Source organism: Oncorhynchus masou, chromosome 31, assembly GCF_036934945.1.
Source record: "Oncorhynchus masou masou isolate Uvic2021 chromosome 31, UVic_Omas_1.1, whole genome shotgun sequence".
Lineage (NCBI taxonomy): Eukaryota > Metazoa > Chordata > Actinopteri > Salmoniformes > Salmonidae > Oncorhynchus > Oncorhynchus masou.
Window position 1 is genome coordinate 90,095,369 of NC_088242.1, and position 25,624 is coordinate 90,120,992.

The 25,624-nt window shown below is 45.6% G+C and overlaps 1 protein-coding gene across 6 annotated transcripts; it reads left to right on the plus strand.

Annotated features, from left to right (window-relative positions):
• LOC135524734 (single-stranded DNA-binding protein 3-like) lies at positions 1-25,624 on the plus strand. Of its 6 annotated transcripts, none has more exons than XM_064952513.1 (17): positions 1-184; positions 1,118-1,190; positions 1,348-1,409; positions 1,652-1,736; positions 10,257-10,346; positions 17,123-17,197; positions 18,091-18,153; positions 18,296-18,433; positions 19,136-19,203; positions 19,293-19,341; positions 21,528-21,563; positions 21,716-21,770; positions 21,955-22,019; positions 22,678-22,756; positions 23,333-23,361; positions 23,651-23,752; positions 24,250-25,624. In XM_064952513.1, the coding sequence occupies exons 1-17, from the start codon at positions 129-131 to the stop codon at positions 24,280-24,282; spliced, it is 1,158 nt and encodes a 385-aa protein (XP_064808585.1). In that variant the 5' UTR covers positions 1-128; the 3' UTR covers positions 24,283-25,624. The 6 variants fall into 6 exon arrangements, with proteins under 6 accessions (XP_064808585.1, XP_064808586.1, XP_064808587.1 ...); XM_064952514.1 differs by having other exon boundaries at positions 24,253-25,624; XM_064952515.1 differs by lacking the exon at positions 17,123-17,197.

The following is a 25,624-nucleotide window of genomic DNA, read 5'->3' on the forward strand; positions in this document are numbered from 1 at the left end:
GACCAGGCTCGGTTGAGAAGTGCAGTAAGGAGTGCGAGAGAGGGTCGCGGCCGTGGCAGACTGATGGTCTGACAGATGAAATAGCGAAAATAGAGAAAGATAAGGCGGGCGTTCACCCTCACAAAATCATGTTCCCTAAAGGCAAAGGGTCCGCTGTGCCGTCAGATGGACAAGCACGGGAAAAGTAAGTTTTCAAACATATTTCTTACCTAATGCATATTATACCCCACCTCGGCTTTGTGGTTTGCCGGACAGCGAATTCCCTCTTTCCGAGGAGGATGGAATTGAATGAACCGCCTTGTCTGCTCGCCATTCGTTCCCGTTTCTGACTTCGGCTTTATGCTCTTCCTTGGCCTCATTATTGCACGTAAATGGGTGCTTTTATTTTCAATTAAGGGTCTGTAAACTATATCTATATATTTGTTTATGGAAAAATTAATAGCTTAAACAAATGCACCGTCCAATTTGCTTTACGTATTGTATGTTACATTAATTGATTAAAATGTAGCTTCCCCCAGTGTTTTGGTTACTACTTTGTTTGAGTTCGCCGCTACGAGGGTCGTATCCAACACTCATTTATCGCCCTATAATTACGCGTTTTCTTCTTGGTTACAATGTTTCCGATTTGAAGTGTTTGGATGCCATCGTGCGAAAAGGCCCTTTGGAGTCGGTGGTCCATGCAAACCGTCTGACTTAAAATGTAGGGGTGTATTCATCCTGCCGATTCTGTTGCAAAACGTTTCTGAAACGGAAACGAACGAAATAGGGCGGGACCTACAAAAAAATGTGTCCAATAAAAACTCTCGTATTATTTCCAAAACGGAACTGCAACTGTTTGGACAAATTATTACACAACTGAACTGTCGATCATGTGTCTCAAAGTGCAAGGCATCTTAGTTGATTAGAGACCAAACACCCAACATCAATCAGGCCCTCAAGGACTGGAGTCACCCCTACATTAAGCCTACTAAATTTACTTTCGTTTTTGTCTAGGCTAATTTGTCTGCTTTATAATAGAGTCAAATGAGGCTAATTTAGAGTAGACTCAAATGTAGTTCTAAAACATTTGCTTTTTATGCCATAATATTATTATTCAAACTGTTGTTTTTGTTCGCAGGTTAGCTTTATACGTCTATGAATATTTGTTACACATAGGAGCACAGAAGTCTGCACAGACCTTTTTATCAGAGGTGAGTATTTACTATTAACTGGATATCGGTCCTATCCATGTGACCATACTTCAATAACAAACTAATTCCCATTTTGAATCAATAAATGTCATAGTTTTGTTGTTAAAGTAGGGCCCTATTGTTCATTCAAAATGTATTTGATTCTCCCCTTTTCCAGATCCGATGGGAAAAGAACATCACACTCGGGGAACCCCCTGGGTTCCTACACTCTTGGTGGTGGTAAGTGTTCCGTATGTCAATCAGTGTGTCAGTCAATGGAGGCTGCTCATGGGAGGACAGCTCATAACAATGGCTGGAATGGAGTCAATGGAATGGCATCAAATGTGGTTTTCATGTGGTTGATGCCATTCCATTCTACGCCATTCCAGCCCTCCCATGAGCAGCCTCCACTGATGTCAATACACCATATTGTATCATGTACATTATTCCGTTGCTTCACAACCTGTGTGTCTTATCCACAGTGTATTTTGGGATCTGTATTGTGCTGCACCAGAAAGAAGAGAGACGTGTGACCACTCCAGTGAAGCCAAGGCCTTCCATGATTACGTGAGTTCTGCTCCTCATAAGACTTGCTGCTGCAACATGTTGCTGGGGTTCTGCTGAAGAGCCTGGGCCCATTTTCATAAAGCGTCTGAGTGCTGATGTTGGATCAGGTCTCCCTGTCCATATAATCGTATTCATTATGATCCTAAAGGGAAATCTGATCCTAAATCAGCCCTCCTACTGATATACTTTATGAATACAGGCCCTGGTTTCCTTTGAGCCTACATTAATGTAGAATGAGAGCGCACCCAGATGAGCGTATATAAAAAGAATCAGGAGTTGGAAAGCAAACTTATGCAACGAGTACTTTCCTCTGCTGTGAGATCTAGACCTACTATATAGACCCATCGTCCTTGTTACCCCTTGTACGGTTTCGATGCCTTGGGTAGTGGCGATAGAGAGACATTTCTCTGCCTCTTTGTTTCTTGGGCCATACCTTCTAATCATACTTTAATTGGCATCCAGTTGTACTCTCCTGCATATATAGCTGTTGTGCTGCTGCTGCACTCCTCTCTGGGTAGTGTACGGAGTATGTCATAGCAGTAGGACAGGATGTTTCAGAGCCATGTATGTGTAGCTATTTATCAGGCTTTGTGGACTTCAGGTCTGTCTGATGGATCAGGTCTGTCTGATGGATCAGGTCTGTGTAGGTTCTAGTTTGCCAGGCTGTCCCGGCAGCGTCCTATAGCTGTCCATCCAGCTGACATCTTGCCCTGTCATTGGCCCTGATGATGACCCTCCGACAGTATGGAGCTTAAAGGCTTCTGGGAAAATGGTGCTTATGTCAGCATGTCCTGAGTCAGACATGTCTGATCTGATGTGGACTCCCCCACCCCTCCCTGTTTCTCTACCGTACTGCAGCTCTCTCCCCACCTCATTTCATCCCCCAGAGGAAAAATTCAGACCTGGGTGTTGTTCATTAAGGCTCCAAACGGAAGAAAAAAAATTGAAACAGGGAGGTATTACATGTACCTGTCCAATGAGAAAGGCTCATTTTTATTTTCGGTTCCAAAGTGCTTTCTATTGCGTGCTCCAATGAACATGACCCTGCTCTGTTGTGGCCAGTCACTGTTGAGCAATGTTTGTAAGCAGAGTTTGAACAAAATGGGTTCAGAGTCTCAATTATCTCGAATGGTAGTGGTCAAGAGTTAAAATATATATATTTTTTTACTAAAGATGAAATGGTCTCCATCTTGTGCTAGAATGTATTTTTTCCTTAACTTACAGGATGGTAGTAGCCTACTCCATTGGAACTAAAATTCATAGATCTTGTAGTTTTTAGGATTTTTCCAAAACGGTTGTGGCCTGTCTCTAAACTTGGCTCTTGCATATCGACCATTTGCATATTGTGTCTTTTGCATGTTCAGAACACTATGCACTTGGGAAAAGGCTTTAGTCTCCCATCATCACTCCTATCTCATACTACTTCTGGTCAGGCTTCTCCAGGACAAGTAGTCAAACTAGGGAACATCCAAGAAGTCTTCCTCTTTCTATTTCCTTCCCTTTTCACTAGGAACCAAAACAGCCGAACAGGAAGGGGATCAACATGTTGTCCAATGAGAAATGCTTGTTTTCATTGCAAAACCTATTCTGTTGCAAAAACATTCAGCTATGATTTGCTATGGTGTGCACTAATGAGTACACCCTTCACTGATCTAAGAAGACAAGATAGGAGCCAGTATCATAGCAGAAGCTCACAAAGGGATGTGCTTCACCTGTATAGTGCTGCAGGCCACTAAGCCCAGCCCAGACAAAGGAAAAGATACAAGTAGGAGAGGAGGCCACTGTAGACTTGAGATCCACTCATTGTGGGGTTGACATCACAGGAAGGGGTTAAAGCAGGGATGTTGGGCCTTGTTCTTGCCAGAGAGGGTTGTCAAGGAAACAACAGCCCTCCTGATCTGGCAGGTGACCTGGGAGCTAGTAGGAGGAGGGGACACACAGCTGAGCCGCGTCTGCCATTTCTTTCATTAGACCTAGTCTTTGTTATGCTAGCTAGCTAACAACCATACATCTTTAGCGTTAGGCTAGTGCTAGCCAACAGAAATGGACAGCTTTTTGACACAGAGACATGCTGTGATTGTGAAGAAGAGCAGTAGGGTCCGAAAATGAATATTCTTGTTTGGCTTTTGAATACATTTGTTGACATGTCAATGAAACTAGTCAACTGTGTTATGTCTGTGGCGGTATCGAGAGATGGGATCCCTGTGTATCGATGTTGGTTCTTCCTGTGTTCACCTTAGGCTAGTACATGGACAGTGGGAACAGTGCTCTGACTTTGTTTGCGTGGGCCCAGACTTCCTTCTCTCTCTCGCTCGATCCCTCCCTTCTCCACCCCCTGTCTCTCTTCTATATCTTTCTCTCGCTCTCTCTCTCTCTCTCCCCCCTTTCAATTCAAAGGGCTTTATTGGCATGGGAAACATGTTTACATTTCCAAAGCAAGTGAAATAGACATTAAACAAAAGTGAAATAATCAAAAATTGACAGTAAACATTACTCACAAGTTTTTAAATAATATAGACATTTAAAATGTTATATTATTGGCTATGTACAGTGTTGTAACAAAGTGCAAATAGTTAAAGTACAACAGGGAAAATAAATAAACTGGTAAATAGGTTGTATTTACAATGGCGTAACTCCACTGGTTGCCCTTTTTATGTGGTAACAGGTCACACATCTGGCTGCTGTGGTGGCCAACTAGTATTTCACCTAATAGAGATGGTAGTTTATCAAGATTGGATTTGTTAAAAAAAACATTGTTTTAATCTGAGGGAAATATGTCTCTCTATGGTCATACATTTGACAGGAGGTTAGGAAGTGCAGCTCTGGTTCCACTTAATTTTGTGTGAACATAGGAAGACCTGTCTCTCAAGAGAAGACAGGCTATCGCAGCCTCTCAATATGGAAGGCCATGCTCACTGAGTCTGTATATAGTCAAAGCTTTTCTTAATTGTGGGTTAGTCACAGTGGTCAGGTATTCTGCCACTGCGTACTCTCTGTTTAGGACCAAATAACATTCCAGTTTGATCTTCTTTTTTTTAGTTAATTCTTTCCAATGTGTCAAGTAATGATCTTTTTGTTTTCTCATTTGATTGGGTCTAATTTATTTTTTTGTGTGCTTTAGGGCAACAGTGTCTAGGTGGAATTTGTATTTGTGGTCCTGGCTGGGTGGTGGCTGGTGAGCTGGGCTATAGATTAGGGGTGCTGGCTGGCTGGGCTATAGATTAGGGGTGCTGGCTGGCTGGGCTATAGATTAGGGGTGCTGGCTGGCTGGGCTATAGATTAGGGGTGCTGGCTGGCTGGGCTATAGATTAGGGGTGCTGGCTGGCTGGGCTATAGATTAGGGGTGCTGGCTGGCTGGGCTATAGATGAGGGGTGCTGGCTGGCTGGGCTATAGATGAGGGGTGCTGGCTGGCTGCCTGGGCTATACATGAGGGGTGCTGGCTGGCTGGGCTATAGATGAGGGGTGCTGGCTGGCTGGCTGGCTGACTGGGCTATAGATTAGGGGTGCTGGCTGGCTGGGCTATACATGAGGGGTGCTGGCTGGCTGGGCTATAGATGAGGGGTGCTGGCTGGCTGGCTGGCTGGGCTATACATGAGGGGTGCTGGCTGGCTGGGCTATAGATGAGGGGTGCTTGCTGGCTGGGCTATACATGAGGGGTGCTTGCTGGCTGGGCTATACATGAGGGGTGCTGGCTGGCTGGGCTATACATGAGGGGTGCTGGCTGGCTGGGCTATAGATGAGGGGTGCTGGCTGGCTGGGCTATAGATGAGGGGTGCTGGCTGGCTGGGCTATAGATGAGGGGTGCTGGCTGGCTGGGTTGGGGGGCCTCTAGATGGGGGAGGTGGCTGGCTGGGCTGCTAACAGGCAGGGAAGCAGCGCTGCATCACGGCTCGTAAAGCGCAGACCCTCCCTCCTTCCCTGGCATATTCACGGTGGGTCTGACAGATGGTCCCCTGGGAACTCCGTCACCATGGTGTCAGCCGCTGATTGATGGCTGTCAAGGAGCTACGGGACAGATTGGAAAAGGGGAGGGGGGAGGGGCCACTGTAGCATATGCCCAGCGACCAAGGGAGGAGCAGAGGGAATACAGAAAAGGGGAGAGAGGAGAGGGAGGGCAAGGGGAGAGAGGAGAGGGAGGGCAAGGGGAGAGGAGAGGGAGGGCAAGGGGGAGAGGGGAGAGGGAGGGGGGCAGAGGGGGGAGGGGAGAGAGAGAGGGGGAGGAGGCAGAGGGGGGGCAAGGGGAGAGAGGGAGAGGAGAGGGGGAGGAGGCAGAGGGGGGGCAAGGGGAGAGGGGAGGAGGCAGAGGGGGGGGGCAAGGGGAGGGGGGGGCAAGGGGAGAGAGGAGAGGTGGGGGAAAGGGGAGAGAGGAGGGGGGGGGCAAGAGGAGAGGGGGGGGCAAGGGGGGGGGGGGAGAGAGGAGAGGGAGAGAGAGAGAGAGAGAGGGGAGGAGGCAGAGGAGGGTAAGAGGAGGAGGGCAAGGGGAGCAGGCGGAGAGGCCAAGGGGAGGATGGTTGAGTAGGAGCAGAGAGCCTGAGTTCTCTTCTCTGGGTCCTACTGCAAGGCCTTTCAGTTTCAAGTTTTATTGTCATTTGCACAGGTACAGCAAAATTCCTTTCTTGCAGCAAAGCAGTAATCAATATCAGCAGTAAAAATGTAGTACTATAAAGTAAAGTAGAACAAAAATGCACGAGAAATAGAAATAAGAAGAACACGATTAAGTAAGCTATGTACAGGGTCAGTTAGTGTCAGTGCCAATGCCATATTTCCAATGTGCAGGGATACTGGAGTGGTGGATATATATATATATATATATATAGGGGTGAGGTGACGAGTAGGGCTGGGGATTGCCAGGGACCTCATGATACGTTGTTATCACAATACTTAAAAGGCTGATACGAATTTCACGATTCTATATGTATTTTGAATTTATTGTGATTCGATGTTCCAAACATATTGCTCACCATACGCGTCTGCTGCAGAGAGACGAAATAGCCATGAGAATTAATTTATCAGTCATGAAAACAAATTGGCTCCCTAATTAAAAAGATGGAGAACAAACTATGAAGGAAAAATACTGGAGTTTTGGTGCAGGTACAGCCAACTAGCGCAAAAATTATATTGCGATATTGTATCTATATTGTCAAAATGATACAATATATCGTCAAAAATAATTTCCCGATGTGTAACTATCCCCCCATCACTAGTGACTAAGTATCAGGATATACTGTATGATAAACAGAAGCAGCGTATATGATGATTTTGTGTGTGTGTGTATAGACTCAGTGTGTGTGAGTGTACCTAGAGTCAGTGTGTGTGAGTGTACCTAGAGTCAGTGTTTGTGAGTGTACCTAGAGTCAGTGTGTGTGAGTGTACCTAGAGTCAGCGTGAGTCAGTGTGAGTGTACCTAGAGTCAGTGTGTGTGGGTGTACCTAGAGTCAGTGTGAGTCAGTGTGAGTGTACCTAGAGTCAGTGTGTGTGAGTCAGTGTGAGTGTACCTAGAGTCAGTGTGTGTGAGTGTACCTAGAGTCAGTGTGAGTGTACCTAGAGTCAGTGTGTGTGAGTGTACCTAGAGTCAGTGTGAGTGTACCTAGAGTCAGTGTGTGTGAGTGTACCTAGAGTCAGTGCAAAAATAAAAGGGTGAATGAAGATAGTCTGTGTAGCCATTCTGTTAGCTATTTATCAGTTTTATCACTTGGGGATAGAAGCTGTTCAGGAGCCTGTTGGTGTCAGACTTGTTGCTCTGGTACAGCTTGCAATGTGGAAGCAGAGAGAACAGTCTATGGCTTGGGTAGCTGGAGTCTTTAACAATTTTTTGGGCCTTCCTTACACACCTGATATAGAGGTCCTGGATGGCAGGCAGCTCAACCCCAGTGATGTACTGGGCTGTCCAGACCACCCTCTGTAGCTCCATGTAATCGACGGGGTTGCAGTTGCCATACCAAGCAGTGATGCAGCCAGTCAAGATGCTCTCAATGGTGCTTTTTGAGGATTTGTGGGCCCATGGCTTCCGAGTGGCGCAGCAGTCGAAGGCACTGCATCTCAGTGCTAGAAGCGTCACTACAGACCCTGATTCGGTTCCAGGCTGTATCACAACTGGCCGTGATTGCGAGTCCCGTAGTCCGGTGCACAATTGGCCCAACTTCGTCCCGGTTTGGCCGGTGTAGGCCGTCATTGTAAATAAGAATTTGTTCTTAACTGACTTGCCTAGTTAATTAAAGGTTAAATAAAAAAAATAAAAAGCCTAATCTTTTCAACCTCCTGAGGGGGAGGAGTCACTGTCATGCCTTCTTCACTACTGCATGTGTGTGGACCATTTTAAGTACTTAGTGATTGGACACAGAGGAACTTCTCTCAACCCGTTCCACTACAGCCCCGTCGATGGGGGTGTTTGTCTGTTTTTGTACAGAGAGCACAACAACAGCGGCTGGGGCCTACCCTTTCCTAACCCCTCTTTAATGACTCTATGAAACAAGGATAGCTTGGCCTAACTCTTAAACACACACACACACACACTGACCAAGAGGCATGGATCTAGTCGGTCATAAAGAAAACCTCCCCCACTCAGCTGCTCCACTCCTCAGACCCCCAGGCAACAGAGAATGACATCTGCCCCTTCCTGTACTAAAGTATCTGGTAGTCCTGGCCCTCCTCTCCGGCAGCAGAACAGAGGTTACATCCCAAATGGCTCCCTGTTCTCTATATAGTAGTGCACTATATAGGGCAGTGGTCACCAACCCTTTCTGAATCAAAATTGAAATGGAGCTCTATCTCTTAGATGAAAAACATGACTTAAAAAACATAAGCCTAGAAGTTAACACAAGCTTACATGAAGAATAACACTGGAAAAATGAGCCAGAAATTGTAGTTTGTTTCTTAAATTGTATAATATAAGTATTAGGGTAAGGTTTGATTATAAACGTTGTTTGACTTGTTTGGAAAAGTTTGTGCCTGAGCACTTTGAAGTGAAGGAGTGAATCACACAGGTTTGATTATAAACGTTGTTTGACTTGTTTGTAACGTTTGGGATTCATTTTGTATGGAATTTTGATGGAGGGATTATTGACTGAAGCGTGCCAGCTAAATTGAGTTTTTATGGATATAAAGAAGGACATTATCGAACAAAAGGACCATTTGTGATGTAATTGGGACCTTTTGGAGTGCCAACAGAAGAAGATCATCATCAAAGGTAAGGCATTTATTTAATCTCTATTTCTGACTTTTGTGTCGCACCTGCCTGGTTGAAATATGTTTTTCATGGTTTTGTATGCTGGGCGCTGTCCTCAGATATTCGCATGGTGTGCTTTTGCCGTAAAGCCTTTTTGGAATCTGACACAGCGGCTGGATTAGCAAGAAGTTCAGCTTTATTTTGATCTATTACACTTGTGATTTTATGAAAGTCCTCAGAGGCATTGAGGAGAATTGGAATTGCAGTTTACTTCCTGATTTGACTAAATTGAAATGGAATTGACCCCATCCCCGGAATAGATATTGAGCAGAATCGTTATGGAACGTAACTATGACTGTTAATGATTTAGAAGTTATCATTCTCAGAGAGGATTGTGGGTTGATCACACTATTCTATGACATCAATACTAGTCTCCTAAAGCTGTGTATAGCTCTTTAGGCTCAGTGCAGGCAGGAGTGGTAGTATTGAAGGAGCCTCCCTGAACATAGCTAATTGTCTGTGGGTTCCAGTAACGGGCTGGCTTGGCCTCGGTGATGTCTGGTCTTGGCTGGCTCCCTCCGGCCTCACTTCTCTCCCTGCTGTGGTATTTCAGGGGCCCTGCAGGGCCCAGCCCAGATAGAATTAGGAAGGGGTGCAGTGAGTCGATATACCAGGGACCCTGAGTGTGTTGGCTATATCGACTCGTGACGTCTGAGTAGGTCTAGCCCTTTAGAGACGAGAGGGAGGTATGTGAAGGATAGCGTAAGGGGGGTGTGTGTGGCTTTTTGTTTTCAAGGTGTGTGTGAGTGGGCGTACGCATGCAGGGGTACTGTATACCCTTACTCCCCTACTTAGTACAGCTCTAGGGTCTCAACCTCCAATCTATAGCCATGGATACCAGATACTAATGTCAGTCTGTCCTGTAGGCATTAGCCTCTGGTCAAAGGCTCCTACTAAAGGAGAGAGAAAGTGTGTGACCAAAGCAAATGGTCCATTAGTGAATTATGGCCGTGGTCGAGACAGGAAATGGCCTACCAGTGAGATCTTGCTGTGCCTGAGTACTTTGAAGTGAAGGAGTGAATCCCACAGATTCTTATCAAATCTACTGGGCCCCTGCTGGATCAGCACATTTGGCTGTGCAATTAGATTCCCACTCTGTGAAACTTTTATGTGTATCTGTTGTTTAGCAATCCATCTATCTAATGGCTATGCTGTCTATGATTCCAGACATGTTGAATAACATATGTTGAAAGGTTTTTTTAACCCTACAAACTCATACAAAGCAAACCAGTTAGATCTGCAACCCGTATTTCTGATGAAACCCCTCTAACTGGCATTTGTTTTATGTTTCCAGAGTGCTGCTGCAGCCCCCAGTCCTGTGATGGGGGGGATTCCCCCTGGAGAGGGGATTGCCAGTGGACCCATGCCCCCTGGATTCTTCCAGGTCACTGATTCCTACCACTCACACACCCCTCAATCTACACTCTATGGCAGGGGTAGGCCACTAGATTCAGCTGCGGGATGATTTATTTTGGAGAGAATGGAACATAATTATAATCATTTGTACACTGCAAATTGACTACAACTATAGAAATATAGATTTTATTTGAAAATAACAATACATTTTTGAGGTGAATTTTTAGAATTTTATTTTTTCCTGGTGATTTTTGTCTTTTTTTTACCCAATAGAAACATTCTTATTACTAATTTTTTTCTAAACAATGGTGGTTTTGGCCCGCATGCCAGCTGTTGCCGACCCCTGCTCTATGGCAGTGGTTCCCTCTTTATTAGAATTTTATGGGGGGAAATGTGTGGAGCACCTGAAGTACCCTCCCTGACCACAAGTGGTCCCAGGACCACAGGTTGGAGACCACTGCTTTAGTTGCTGAATCAGAATTTGAAATCCACAAGCAAGAAAAACTGACTTCAATTTCTGCTGAACTCCACTAATGTCAATAAAGCATCGCCAAGTTACTCTGTGTGATTCTCATGTGAAGAGATCAAATCAAATTTTATTTGTCACATACACATGGTTAGCAGATGTTAATGCGAGTGTAGCGAAATGCTTGTGCTTCCAGTTCTGACAATGCAGTAATAACCAACAAGTAATCTAACTAACAATTCCAAAACTAATTTCTTATACACAGTGTAAGGGGATAAAGAATATGTACATAAGGATATATGAATGAGTGATGGTACAGAGCAGCATAGGCAAGATACAGTAGATGGTATCGAGTACAGTATATACATATGAGTATGTAAACAAAGTGGCATAGTTAAAGTGGCTAGTGATACATGTATTACATAAGGATGCAGTAGATGATAGAGTACAGTATATATGTATACATATGAGATGAATAATGTAGGGTATGTAAACATTATATTAGGTAGCATTATTTATAAAGTGGCTAGTGATATATTTTACATCCTTTCCCATCAATTCCCATTATTGAAGTGGCTGGAGTTGAGTCAGTGTGTTGGCAGCAGCCACTCAATGTTAGTGGTTGCTGTTTAACAGTCTGATGGCCTTGAGATAGAAGCTGTTTTTCAGTCTCTCGGTCCCTGCTTTGATGCACCTCTACTGACCTCGCCTTCTGGATGATAGCGGGGTGAACAGGCAGTGGGTGGGTGTTGTCCTTGATGATCTTTATGGCCTTCCTGTAACATCGGGTGGTGTAGGTGTCCTGGAGGGCAGGTAGTTTGCCCCCGGTGATACGTTGTGCAGACTTCACTACACTCTGGAGAGCCTTACGGTTGTGGGCGGCGCAGTTGCAATACCAGGCGGTGATACAGCCAGCCAGGATGCTCTCGATTGTGCATCTGTGGAAGTTTGTGAGTGTTTTTGGTGACAAGCCGAATTTCTTCAGCCTCCTGAGGTTGAAGAGGCGCTGCTGCGCCTCCTTCACGATGCTGTCTGTGTGAGTGGACCAATTTAGTTTGTCTGTGATGTGTATGCCGAGGAACTTAACTTGCTACCCTCTCCACTACTGTTCCATCGATGTGGATAGGGGGGTGTTCCCTCTGCTGTTTCCTGAAGTCCACAATCATCTCCTTAGTTTTGTTGACGTTGAGTGTGAGGTTATTGTCCTGACACCACACTCCGAGGGCCCTCACCTCCTCCCTGTAGGCCGTCTCGTCGTAGTTGGTAATCAAGCCTACCACTGTTGTGTCGTCCGCAAAATGGACTACAGACCGTCATGCATGAGCCACTCTATTGTGCAACTTTCCTCTTTCCTCTGTCTCTGTTCTACCACCCTGCTGTGGTCTGTAGTCTAGTCTCTGCTCTGTAGTCTAGTCTCTGCTCGGCTGTCTCTCTGTTCTACCACCCTGCTGTGGTCTGTAGTCTAGTCTCTGCTCTGTAGTCTAGTCTCTGCTCGGCTGTCTCTCTGTTCTACCACTCTGCTGTGGTCTGTAGTCTAGTCTCTGCTCTGCTCTGTAGTCTAGTCTCTGCTCGGCTGTCTCTGTTCTACCACCCTGCTGTGGTCTGTAGTCTAGTCTCTGCTCTGCTCTGTAGTCTAGTCTCTGCTCGGCTGTGGTCTGTAGTCTAGTCTCTGCTCGGCTGTCTCTCTGTTCTACCACCCTGCTGTGGTCTGTAGTCTAGTCTCTGCTCTGCTCTGTAGTCTAGTCTCTGCTCGGCTGTCTCTGTTCTACCACCCTGCTGTGGTCTGTAGTCTAGTCTCTGCTCTGCTCTGTAGTCTAGTCTCTGCTCGGCTGTCTCTCTGTTCTACCACCCTGCTGTGGTCTGTAGTCTAGTCTCTGCTCTGCTGTGGTCTGTAGTCTAGTCTCTGCTCGGCTGTCTCTCTGTTCTACCACCCTGCTGTGGTCTGTAGTCTAGTCTCTGCTCGGCTGTCTCTCTGTTCTACCACCCTGCTGTGGTCTGTAGCCTAGTCTCTGCTCTGCTCTGTAGTCTAGTCTCTGCTCGGCTGTCTCTCTGTTCTACCACTCTGCTGTGGTCTGTAGTCTAGTCTCTGCTCTGCTCTGTAGTCTAGTCTCTGCTCTGTAGTCTAGTCTCTGCTCGGCTGTCTCTCTGTTCTACCACCCTGCTGTGGTCTGTAGTCTAGTCTCTGCTCTGCTGTCTCTCTGTTCTACCACCCTGCTGTGGTCTGTAGTCTAGTCTCTGCTCTGCTGTCTCTCTGTTCTACCACCCTGCTGTGGTCTGTAGTCTAGTCTCTGCTCTGCTCTGTAGTCTAGTCTCTGCTCGGCTGTCTCTGTTCTACCACCCTGCTGTGGTCTGTAGTCTAGTCTCTGCTCTGTAGTCTAGTCTCTGCTCTGCTGTCTCTCTGTTCTACCACCCTGCTGTGGTCTGTAGCCTAGTCTCTGCTCTGCTCTGTAGTCTAGTCTCTGCTCTGCTCTGTAGTCTAGTCTCTGCTCGGCTGTCTCTCTGTTCTACCACCCTGCTGTGGTCTGTAGTCTAGTCTCTGCTCTGCTGTCTCTCTGTTCTACCACCCTGCTGTGGTCTGTAGTCTAGTCTCTGCTCTGCTGTCTCTCTGTTCTACCACCCTGCTGTGGTCTGTAGTCTAGTCTCTGCTCTGCTGTCTCTCTGTTCTACCACCCTGCTGTGGTCTGTAGTCTAGTCTCTGCTCTGCTGTCTCTCTGTTCTACCACCCTGCTGTGGTCTGTAGTCTAGTCTCTGCTCTGTAGTCTAGTCTCTGCTCGGCTGTCTCTCTGTTCTACCACCCTGCTGTGGTCTGTAGTCTAGTCTCTGCTCTGCTGTCTCTCTGTTCTACCACCCTGCTGTGGTCTGTAGTCTAGTCTCTGCTCTGCTGTCTCTCTGTTCTACCACCCTGCTGTGGTCTGTAGTCTAGTCTCTGCTCGGCTGTCTCTCTGTTCTACCACCCTGCTGTGGTCTGTAGTCTAGTCTCTGCTCGGCTGTCTCTCTGTTCTACCACCCTGCTGATGTGCTTTCCACATCTGGAGCTGGTGTGTGGTGTTTCAATGATGCTCTGCTGTGGTCTGTAGTCTAGTCTCTGCTCGGCTGTCTCTCTGTTCTACCACCCTGCTGTGGTCTGTAGTCTAGTCTCTGCTCTGTAGTCTAGTCTCTGCTCGGCTGTCTCTCTGTTCTACCACTCTGCTGTGGTCTGTAGTCTAGTCTCTGCTCTGCTCTGTAGTCTAGTCTCTGCTCGGCTGTGGTCTGTAGTCTAGTCTCTGCTCGGCTGTCTCTCTGTTCTACCACCCTGCTGTGGTCTGTAGTCTAGTCTCTGCTCTGTAGTCTAGTCTCTGCTCGGCTGTCTCTGTTCTACCACCCTGCTGTGGTCTGTAGTCTAGTCTCTGCTCTGCTCTGTAGTCTAGTCTCTGCTCGGCTGTGGTCTGTAGTCTAGTCTCTGCTCGGCTGTCTCTCTGTTCTACCACCCTGCTGTGGTCTGTAGTCTAGTCTCTGCTCTGCTCTGTAGTCTAGTCTCTGCTCGGCTGTCTCTGTTCTACCACCCTGCTGTGGTCTGTAGTCTAGTCTCTGCTCTGTAGTCTAGTCTCTGCTCGGCTGTCTCTCTGTTCTACCACCCTGCTGTGGTCTGTAGTCTAGTCTCTGCTCTGCTCTGTAGTCTAGTCTCTGCTCGGCTGTCTCTGTTCTACCACCCTGCTGTGGTCTGTAGTCTAGTCTCTGCTCTGTAGTCTAGTCTCTGCTCTGCTGTCTCTCTGTTCTACCACCCTGCTGTGGTCTGTAGTCTAGTCTCTGCTCTGCTCTGTAGTCTAGTCTCTGCTCGGCTGTCTCTGTTCTACCACCCTGCTGTGGTCTGTAGTCTAGTCTCTGCTCTGCTGTCTCTCTGTTCTACCACCCTGCTGTGGTCTGTAGTCTAGTCTCTGCTCGGCTGTCTCTCTGTTCTACCACCCTGCTGTGGTCTGTAGTCTAGTCTCTGCTCGGCTGTCTCTCTGTTCTACCACCCTGCTGTGGTCTGTAGTCTAGTCTCTGCTCGGCTGTCTCTCTGTTCTACCACCCTGCTGATGTGCTTTCCACATCTGGAGCTGGTGTGTGGTGTTTCAATGATGCTCTGCTGTGGTCTGTAGTCTAGTCTCTGCTCTGCTGTGGTCTGTAGTCTAGTCTCTGCTCGGCTGTCTCTCTGTTCTACCACCCTGCTGTGGTCTGTAGTCTAGTCTCTGCTCGGCTGTCTCTCTGTTCTACCACCCTGCTGATGTGCTTTCCACATCTGGAGCTGGTGTGTGGTGTTTCAATGATGCTCTGCTGTGGTCTGTAGTCTAGTCTCTGCTCTGCTGTGGTCTGTAGTCTCGTCTCTGCTCTGCTGTGGTCTGTAGTCTAGTCTCTGCTCTGCTGTGGTCTGTAGTCTAGTCTCTGCTCAGCTGTCTCTGTTCTACCACCCTGCTGATGTGCTTTCCACATCTGGAGCTGTTGTGTGGTGTTTCAATGATGCTCTGCTGTGGTCTGTAGCCTAGTCTCTGCTCTGCTGTGGTCTGTAGCCTAGTCTCTGCTCTGCTGTGGTCTGTAGCCTAGTCTCTGCTCTGCTGTGCTCTGTAGCCTAGGCTCTGCTCTGCTGTGCTCTGTAGCCTAGGCTCTGCTCTGCTGTGCTCTGTAGCCTAGGCTCTGCTCTGCTGTGGTCTGTAGCCTAATCTCTGCTCTGAGCCTGTGGTCTGTAGTCTAGTCTCTGCTCTGAGCCTGTGGTCTGTAGTCTAGTCTCTGCTCTGAGCCTGTGGTCTGTAGTCCAGTCTCTGCTCTGGTCTGTAGTAGAGGTCGACCGATTATGATTTTTCAATACTGATACCGATTTTATTTGAGGACCAAAAAAGCCGATACCGATTAATCAGACTTTTTATATATATATTTTTTACATTTATTTGTTATAATGACAATTACAACAACACTGAATGAACACTTATTTTAACTTAATATAATGCATCAATAAAATCAATTTAGCCTCAAGTAAATAATGAAACATGTTCAATTTGGTTTAAATAATGCAAAAACAAAGTGTTGGAGAAGAAAGTAAAAGTGCAATATGTGCCATGTAAGAAAGCTAAGGTTTCAGTTCCTTGCTCAGAACATGAGAACATATGAAAGCTGGTGGTTCCTTTTAACATGAGTTTTCAATATTCCCAGGTAAGAAGTTTTAGGTTGTAGTTATTATAGGACTATTTCCCTCTATACCATTTGTATTTCATTAACCTTTGACTATTGGATGTTCTTATAGGCACTTTAGTATTGACAGTGTAACAGTATAGCTTACGTCCCTCCCCTCTCTCCTCCCTGGGCTCGAACCAGCAACACAACAACAGCCACCATCGAAGCAGCGTTACCCATGCAGAGCAAGGGGAACAACTACTAGAAGGCTCAGAGCGAGTGAAGTTTGAAACGCTATTAGCGCGTGTAGTCTAGTCTCTGTTCTGCTCTGGTCTGTAGTCTAGTCTCTGCTCTGAGCCTATGTCTGCGTCCACATGGTACCCTATTCTCTACATAGCACACTGCTCTGGTCAAAAGTAGGGAATAGTGTGCCGTTTGGGAAGCAGCTTGTGTTTTTAGTAGACATCAGAAAATAATCTGTCTGTCTACCCACTCAGTGTACTGTAGTGAAACCGGGAGGTGCAGTTGGGCCTAAACCTTAATCGAGAAATCGAAAGGTGCTGTAACACCTGCCGTAAATCAATACCTCATGAGGATAAACTCTTGGCAGCTTTCCCTCTAGTGAAAGTCAAACCACACACTTCTGTTTCTTCAAGTAGACTATGTAGGCATGTTGTCTCTAGGATTAGTCCTCGATGTTTGTGTTTTGAAAACCAGAGAAGTAATTACAGTATATGTAGCCCAACTCAGTGTGTGAGCGAAAGAGACATACACACGCACAGAGATCTCCCTTTATCAGAGTCATTTGAATATGTAAATGTTGTTAATTAAGCTACCCCATTACCAGAAGCATTGGCCCACAATGACAGTGTTTGGGGGCAGCAATGTAAAGCTAATTGCATAGGGCTTAATTAATGTTGTGGTAATTGGCAGAGGGGGAAATTGGCAGTGATGATAAGCTGGAGGCTGGCTGCTATTCTGACTGGCAGGCATCACAGCACACATCCTCTCTATATTTTCCTCTCTCTCTCTTCTTGCACTCTCTTCTACTGTGGAGTGAATAATCAACAGATATACTGGGCAGCTTTTTGCATTTGCACACCAGCTTCTCACACTCTCCTCTGCTCAGCTCAGTAACCCTCCTCTCTCTACCTCCCTCCCTCTGTGTCTGTCTTCCCCTCTCTCTGTCGCTCTCTGTCTCTGTGACGCCACAGGGTGCTCCTGGTCCCCAGGGCTCTCCTCACCCCCAGCCTCCTCTCCCTAACAGTATGATGGGACCACAAAGCCAGGTACTGCTGCTCTCCCTTCCTAGATGTGTCCCAAATCGCACCCTCATCTGTATATAGTGGACTACATTTGACCTGGGGCCCTGGTGAAAAGTAGTGCACTATATTTAGAATATGGTGTGATTTTAAATTGGGACACAGCCTCTGTCTCTCTGTTGGAGCTCTGTGTTTCTCTTTGTGCTTTCCTATTGGGAAGACGACTGTCGTTTCACCGTCATGGCGCCTCCATGCTATTTCTGTCTGTACGCTCTGCTTCCGCATCTGTCATTCGGCTTGACGCTTTTGGCGGCAGCGCAGAGACATCGTTAAAACTAACTGTGATATAGGAAACCGTTATTGTAGATGTTCTATCAAATGTTATTAGTCACACGCTCCGAATACAGCAGGCGTAGACCTTACAGTGAAATGCTTACTTACAAGCCCTTAACCAACAATGTTTTAACAAGTTAAGAAGAAAAACGTGTCAAGTAAAAAAAAAAATAGATAAGTAGAAAATAAAAGTAACATAATTAAACAGCAGCAGTAAAATAACAATAGTGAGGCTTTATACAGGGGGTACCGGTACAGAGTCAATGTGGAGGTTATATACAGGGGGTACCGGTACAGAGTCAATGTGGAGGCTATATACAGGGGGTACCGGTACAGAGTCAATGTGGAGGTTATATACAGGGGGTACCGGTACAGAGTCAATGTGGAGGCTATATACCGGGGGTACCAGTACAGAGTCAATGTGGAGGCTTTATACAGGGGGTACCGGTACAGAGTCAACATACACGTTATAGATATTGCAAGTGAAGCAACTACCTCCCTTATGAATGGTTGCAATTGTTATTTCTTCAGTATAATTATGTTGTGATGGAACACAAATGTAAATTAATTGTTATTTGTGTTTGTAGTCTTTCATGAACCCACGATTCACCGCAGGCCCACGAGGCCCTCCTATCAGAATGGGCAACCAGGTAAACAAACTACAGTACCCAGCATTCTCCACCAACATCACCATACAATACTGTCATCAGTCTACCCAGTCTACTGTTGTTTAACAAAGAGATTTACCTCCGAATGAGTTATCCCTCCCTCTTTCCCCTGTCTGTCCTGTAGCCTCCTGGCGGTGGCCCTGGCCCCCATCTCATGCTCCAAACCATGGATCACACACGACCACAAGGCCATCCTAACTTGGGACCAATGCAGAGAATGAGTGGGCCTCGAGGCATGGGCCCTATGGGGCCAGGACCCCAGGTAGGCCACTACTGTTCTGCTCCCATTATATCTAGTAATGTTATACCCCCGTCTGTAGGCAGCTGTTATATCAGACTGGTAATGTTATACCCCCGTCTGTAGGCAGCTGTTATATCAGACTGGTAATGTTATACCCCCGTCTGTAGGCAGCTGTTATATCAGACTGGTAATGTTATACCCCCATCTGTAGGCAGCTGTTATATCAGACTGGTAATGTTACACCCCCATCTGTAGGCAGCTGTTATATCAGACTGGTAATGTTATACCCCCATCTGTAGGCAGCTGTTATATCAGACTGGTAATGTTATACCCCCATCTGTAGGCAGCTGTTATATCAGACTGGTAATGTTACACCCCCGTCTAGGCAGCTGTTATATCAGACTGGTAATGTTATACCCCCATCTGTAGGCAGCTGTTATATCAGACTGGTAATGTTATACCCCCATCTGTAGGCAGCTGTTATATCAGACTGGTAATGTTACACCCCCATCTGTAGGCAGCTGTTATATCAGACTGGTAATGTTATACCCCCATCTGTAGGCAGCCGTTATCTCTAAGCAGTTTGCAAAATGCCTGTAGTCTTTCACAGACTAGCCCCCTGATTATTGAAACTGCCTGTCACCATCACCCATCCAGTCTGTCTCTGTTCTTGGCCTTGGTTCGGTCTGGTTATGGTAGTCTGATTCTTAGTTGTCGTTGCAGAACTTTGGTGGTGGGATGCGGCCTCCACATAACGCCATGGGCCCTGGGATGCCAGGAGTGAACATGATGTGAGCCTTGTCTCTATTACTCTCCTTTCACATGATGCATCTCCAGGGTGTGTTGTTTTCTAACTGGGGTTTCTCTCGTCACAATGCAGGGGCCCAGGTGCTGGACGACCATGGCCCAATCCGAACAACGGCAACTCAGTGAGTCCAATTTCCCCTCTAGACACGGAGTATACAATACATTAGGAACACCTTCCTAATATTGAGTTGCATCCCCCTTTTGCCCTCAGAACATGCTCAATTTGTCGGTGCATGGACTGTACAAGTTGTGGAACGCGTTCCACGGGGATACTGGCCCGTGTTAAACATCATTCTTTAACCTGTCTCCTCCCCTTCATCTACAGTCGTGGCCAAAAGTTTTGAGAATGACACAAATATTAATTTTCACAAAGTCTTTGGCATCAGTTTGTATGATGGCAATTTGCATATACTCCAGAATGTTATGAAGAGTGATCAGATGAATTACAATTAATTGCAAAGTCCCTATTTGCCATGCAACTGAACTGAATCGCCCAAAAACATTTCCACTGCATTTCAGCCCTGCCACAAAAGGACTAGCTGACTTCATGTCAGTGATTTCTCTCGTTAACACAGGTGTGAGTGTTGACGAGGACGAGGCTGGAGATCACTCTGTCATGCTGATTGAGTTTGAATAACAGACTGGAAGCTTCAAAAGGAGGGTAGTGCTTGGAATCATTGTTCTTCCTCTGTCAACCATGGTTACCTGCAAGGAAACACGTGCCGGCATCATTGCTTTGCACAAAAAGGGCTTCACAGGCAAGGATATTGCTGCCAGTAGGATTGCACCTAAATCATCCATTTATCGGATCATCAAGAACTTCAAGGAGAGCGGTTCAATTGTTGTGAAGAAGGCATCAGGGTGCTCAAGAAAGTCTGGCAAGCGCCAGAACCGTCTCCTAAAGTTGATTCAGCTGCGGGATCGGGGAACCACCAGTACAGAGCTTGCATCTGCACACACAGTGAGGCAAAGACTTTTGGAGGATGGCCTGGTGTCAAGAAGGGCAGCAAAGAAGTCACTTCTCTCCCGGAAAAACATCAGGGACAGACTGATATTCTGCAAAAGGTAAAGGGATTGGAATCTCTGATGAATCCCCTTTCCGATTGTTTGTGGCATCTGGAAAAAAGCTTGTCCGGGGAAGACGAGGTGAGCGCTAACATCAGTCCTGTGTCATACCAACGGTAAAGCATCCTGAGACCATTCATGTGTGGGGTTGCTTCTCAGCCAAGGGAGTGGGCTCACTCACAATTTTGCCTAAGAACACAGCCATTAATAAAGAATGGTACCAACACATCCTCCGAGAGCAACTTCTCCCAACCATCTAGAGCAGAGACTGGACGACAATTTGGTGACGAACAATGCCTCTTCCAGCATGATGGAGCACCTTGCCGGAAGGCAAAAGTGATAACTAAGTGGCTCGGGGGGGGGACGGGACATAGATATTTTGGGTCCATGGCAAGTAAACTCCCCAGTCCTTAATCCTATTGAGAACTTATGGTCAATCCTCAAGAGGCGGGTGGACAAACAAAACCCCACAAATTTTGACACACTCCAAGCATTGATTATGCAAGAATGGGTTGCCATCAGTCAGGATGTGGCCCAGAAGTTAATTGACACCATGCCAGGGCGGACTGCAGAGGTCTTGAAAAAGAAGGGTCAACACTGCAAATATTGACTCTTTGCATCAACTTTATGTCATTGTCAATAAAAGCCTTTGATACTTATGAAATGCTTGTAATTATACTTCAGTATTCCATAGTAACATCTGACAAAAATATCTAAAGACACTGAAGCAGCAAACTTTGTGGAAATTAATGTTTGTGTCGTTCTCAAATTTTGGCCACAACTGTACACTGATTTGAAGTGGATATAACAAGTGACAGCAGTAAGAGATCGTGGCATATATATATATATCTATATATATCTCTATCTATATATATATATATATATATATATATATACCATGATGTTGTCTGTTCAGATTGCAGCAGTCTGTGTCTGACCTCTCTCAGTAAGAAGCTCTGGAGATCTAATGCATTACCAAGTTCCCCAGTCCTGGATGTAATTGTAGTATTATATATCCCAGGCTACATCCTAAATGGCACCCTATTCCCTTTATAGCGCCTTACACAACCCATAAGGCCCCTGTTCAAAGTGCACTATATAGGGAATAGGGTGCGGGACACCCCCAGCTTCCATGTAAGCTAGATAATGATAAGGCTGCGATGCTAAAATGACGAATGATACCGTTTTGAGATGTGAACACCGATTTCGATTCCCTGTTCCTGTAATGTTGTGGTTGTTTCAGATGCCTTACTCATCACCTTCTCCTGGAGCGTATGGGGTAAGTGCTCTCTGACGACCTCACACACACAGTCAGATACCAGTATATTATTGTTTTCGTGTTTTGTAGATTTGACCTGGTACAGATACATTGCTGGTTTTATGATTCACTGTTTAATTATAAATGGGTTGTGTTCTTCCGACACTCTAAAGGGGGGTTCTGGTGGAGGGGGACCCACTGGAACACCCATTATGCCCAGCCCTGCGGGTAGGTACTCCATAGTCCACCTTGGGGAATAGGAATTAATGTCAAAATGTTTTGACAAATAACCGTCATCTTCAATGAGTGTTTGCGCCATCTTGGCTGTTCTCATTGCCCGATGTACACTTGTCTATTGATTATCATAATAATAATAATAATTGAGATTGATTGCTTATCATCCGCTTTTCAGACTCTAACAACTCTGGGGACAACCTCTACACTATGATCAACACTGGACCTGGTAACCGATCAAATGTGAGTTTGCTTCTCATACCAGCCCTCTCAAATTTGTTGTAGTAGTCACGTTGTTTCATGTTTCTTCATCGACAGATAACTTTTAAGATACGATTATAAGAAACATTAACCTCTTGATACTACCCATCCCAGATCCATTATAAGAAACATTAACGAGTCCTACATAATGAAACTGTTCTTCATCCCAAATGGCACCCTATTCCCTATATAGTGCACTATGGGCCCTGGACAAAATAACTGTTGTTATAAAGGGTGCCTTTTGGGACCCTTTATAACTCTGTTGGGACATACCCTGTTTCTACCTGGCTTACTCTATTGGGACATGCCCTGTTTCTACCTGGCTTACTCTATTGGGACATGCCCTGTTTCTACCTGGCTTACTCTATTGGGACATGCCCTGTTTCTACCTGGCTTACTCTATTGGGACATGCCCTGTTTCTACCTGGCTTACTCTATTGGGACATGCCCTGTTTCTACCTGGCTTACTCTATTGGGACATGCCCTGTTTCTACCTGGCTTACTCTATTGGGACATGCCCTGTTTCTACCTGGCTTACTCTATTGGGACATGCCCTGTTTCTACCTGGCCTAGTCTGTTGTGATAGTGGTGCCTGTCCTGTTGACATGTGTAGTAAGGCAGTGCTTGTCTCCCGCTACAGTTCCCTATGGGCCCTGGCTCTGACGGACCCCTGGGGGCCATGGCAGGCATGGAACCACACCACATGAATGGATCGCTAGGTAAAGCACTGTGCTCTACTCTGCCAGTGGTTACCATACAACATATAGTTCTCAAGTGCCAATTGGGGTTGTGTTCAGTTTAGAACAGTATTCACTAACCAGTGCATGACTAGTTGGGAGTAGTTGTTCAGACAATCTGAACGTAGGCTCCTTCAATGGTGGTGTCTCAAATGACACCCTAATCCCTATATAGTGCTCTACTTTTGACCAGGGCCCATAGGGTTCTGGTGAAAAGTAGTGCACTATATTGGGAATGGGATGCCATTTGGGACTCAGGGTACAGTGTAGTAGACCAACCAGTAATGTGACGCAAGGAGACATATTCTCAGCAACAGTGCCAGGCTTTAGCATACATATAGCTTTAGCATACATATATCTTTAGCATACATATATCTTTAGCATACATATAGCTTTAGCATACATATAGCTTTAGCATACATATAGCTTTAGCATACATATAGCTTTAGCATACATATAGCTTTAGCATACATATGACCTGTTGCATTATTAGTTCAGTAAAGAATCATAACGTTTTAATTTCAGTGTTCATGACCTATACACTTTTATTTTTTTTAGGCTCTGGTGATATGGACGGACTCAACAAGGTGAATACTATAACATGGCTATACATATAGATTACTAGAAAAACATGACAAATCATTTGGACTAATTTGTGCAATACGTTTCTATTGAACTTCTTGTTTAGCCTGGGCCCAGATCTGTTGTCTCTTCCTATAGCCTGGGCCCAGATCTGTTGTCTCCTCCCATAGCCTGGGCCCAGACATTTTTCTGCTCTTGCCAACTCCAGCGCTGTCAATGTCAAGAGGGACAATGACGACACTTAGACTACTTGTTGTTGCCTATTTACTTAGTCTCTTTCCTGCCTCCTCGCAGAACTCTCCAAACCATCTAAGTGGCATTAGTAACCCTCCTGGAACCCCGAGGGACGGTGACGAGTTGGGTGGGAACTTCCTGCACTCCTTTCAGAGTGAGAATGTAAGTCTCCTTCTCACCATGCAATATAAAACGTTTTAATGTGTTTTAGTATAGGAGAGGATAAAATTATAAGTGTTGAAGAATATGTTTTTAAAAATTGTTTCCTGTTGAACAAGATCAGGTAGTCACTCCATGTTTCAGTCAGTTTTCTTCCAATTAGTGCCTAGTGAACACAACCCAGCTGAGGCCACTGTGTTGCCAGTAACTATAAGTAGTGCCTAAATGGCAGTATTGACTCCACAGTAAAGCTACGGTCATGGCACTTTGACACCCAAGGGAAGCCACAGTGACAGCATCATTGTGACAGCATCATGGACTCTACAGTGGCAGGGCAGTGTGGGGGCACTGGGCAGTTGCCAAGTAATGTTTTTGGGGGCTAGAGTGAGGAAGTGCATTTCCTTTCTACAGTTGCAGTATGTGTTCTATTGTTTGTTGTGTGTGTGTCATGCCATTAGCGTAAGCTCTCCTGATTTTAACTCTTTGTCTGTGCCCCTCAGCAGTACTCCCCTACCATGACGATGAGTGTGTGAACTCCCCCTCAATCTGCCATCACTCAGAGGATCTGAGCTCATAACAGGACATGGCCAAAACGTATCGGCACAGAACCAGGGACAGGCGCCATTTTGGTTCCGCGCAATTCCAGAATGCTGATATGCGAATTTTCAAAATGGCGACTTCTTGCTCCTCTTCGTTCCAAATGAAGGACAGTTCTTCATTCATCACCACCCCAAGTGTGACGAAACCAGCTACTGAAACTACTGCATACATGACAATTTAAAAAAATTATTTGCAGAAATGATTATTCCCTGCCTGCCCAGCAAAGAAAATGGTCAAAGTTGACCTCTTATGATTTTATTATTGGTTTGTGGTGCAAGATGTTCTGTCCAGGTTTCAACTTATAGCCACCTAAAACACTGATGTGCATTAAGCATTGTGAACTAGGAAAAACTCTCAATTTATTATTATTATTTTTTCATATTTCAGGTCCTGCATTCAGCCATGCAGTATGTGTCTGAAAACAGGCGTCTGAATCTGCCTTTAACTCTGTGACAACTCCTTTAAATGACCTCGTCCCGATGTGCTATTTATCCAGACTTTAAGGGGAAATGATGTGATCGAACTGGGCCTTTTGAACAGTTTTAAGTGCTCAGTGGGTTTTTAAAAAGTGAAATTGGATCCCATTCAATGTGTCGACAAAATCTCATCGATAAGGAATGTTTTGTGGGTTATGGTTTTGTCGATGAGGAGAGCAATCTAATTCTGCACTGGTTTATTCAGCTTTTTATTTAAACAGTCTCACTGCTGTTCTTGTTCTCTGTCAAGGGGGAAAGCAAACTTGGGCTCAACTGTGGGTTTGGAAACAACAGAGGTGCATGAACGCTGAGATCTGTGAACAACATACTACCTAGCGCTGCTCCAGTCCACATGTGATGTGTGTTTAACCTCTTCCCTGCCTGTGCTTAACACTCTGTCCTTTTTCTCAACATGGTTGTAGCCGTGGTTTCCTACTGTTCCATCTGGATGATGTGACGGTGAAAGAGTTAACCCCATTGTAACCTGAGATGCATATTGGTAGTTGATAGTTTCTTTTTCTCCGGGTATTTTTTGTTTTTTGTCTCCTTATTGCTGTTATTTTTTTATATTTTGATACCAATTTGACTGTATATTGACCCAGTTATTTTGAAATTAGTCCAACGCTTTCTAAACCATAAACTTAGCGGCAGTCTTGTAAATGTGATAAAAGGTTTATTTCATTTTCTGTGAATATTAAGCGTTATACACCTCTGTCCCAGGTTGCCTTTATTTACTGGTGTTTTCTTTATTTCAAACTGAGGAAAGAATGCTTGTTAATATAATTTTACAATGACTCAA

Excerpts from the sequence above, each read along its gene's own strand:
- LOC135524734 (XM_064952513.1), top strand. The coding sequence starts at position 129 with ATGTTCCCTAAAGGCAAAGGGTCCGCTGTGCCGTCAGATGGACAAGCA. Across the intron at positions 18,154-18,295 it reads CTATCAGAATGGGCAACCAG|CCTCCTGGCGGTGGCCCTGG; the intron begins GTAAACAAACTA and ends TCTGTCCTGTAG. Across the intron at positions 21,564-21,715 it reads CTTCTCCTGGAGCGTATGGG|GGGGGTTCTGGTGGAGGGGG; the intron begins GTAAGTGCTCTC and ends GACACTCTAAAG.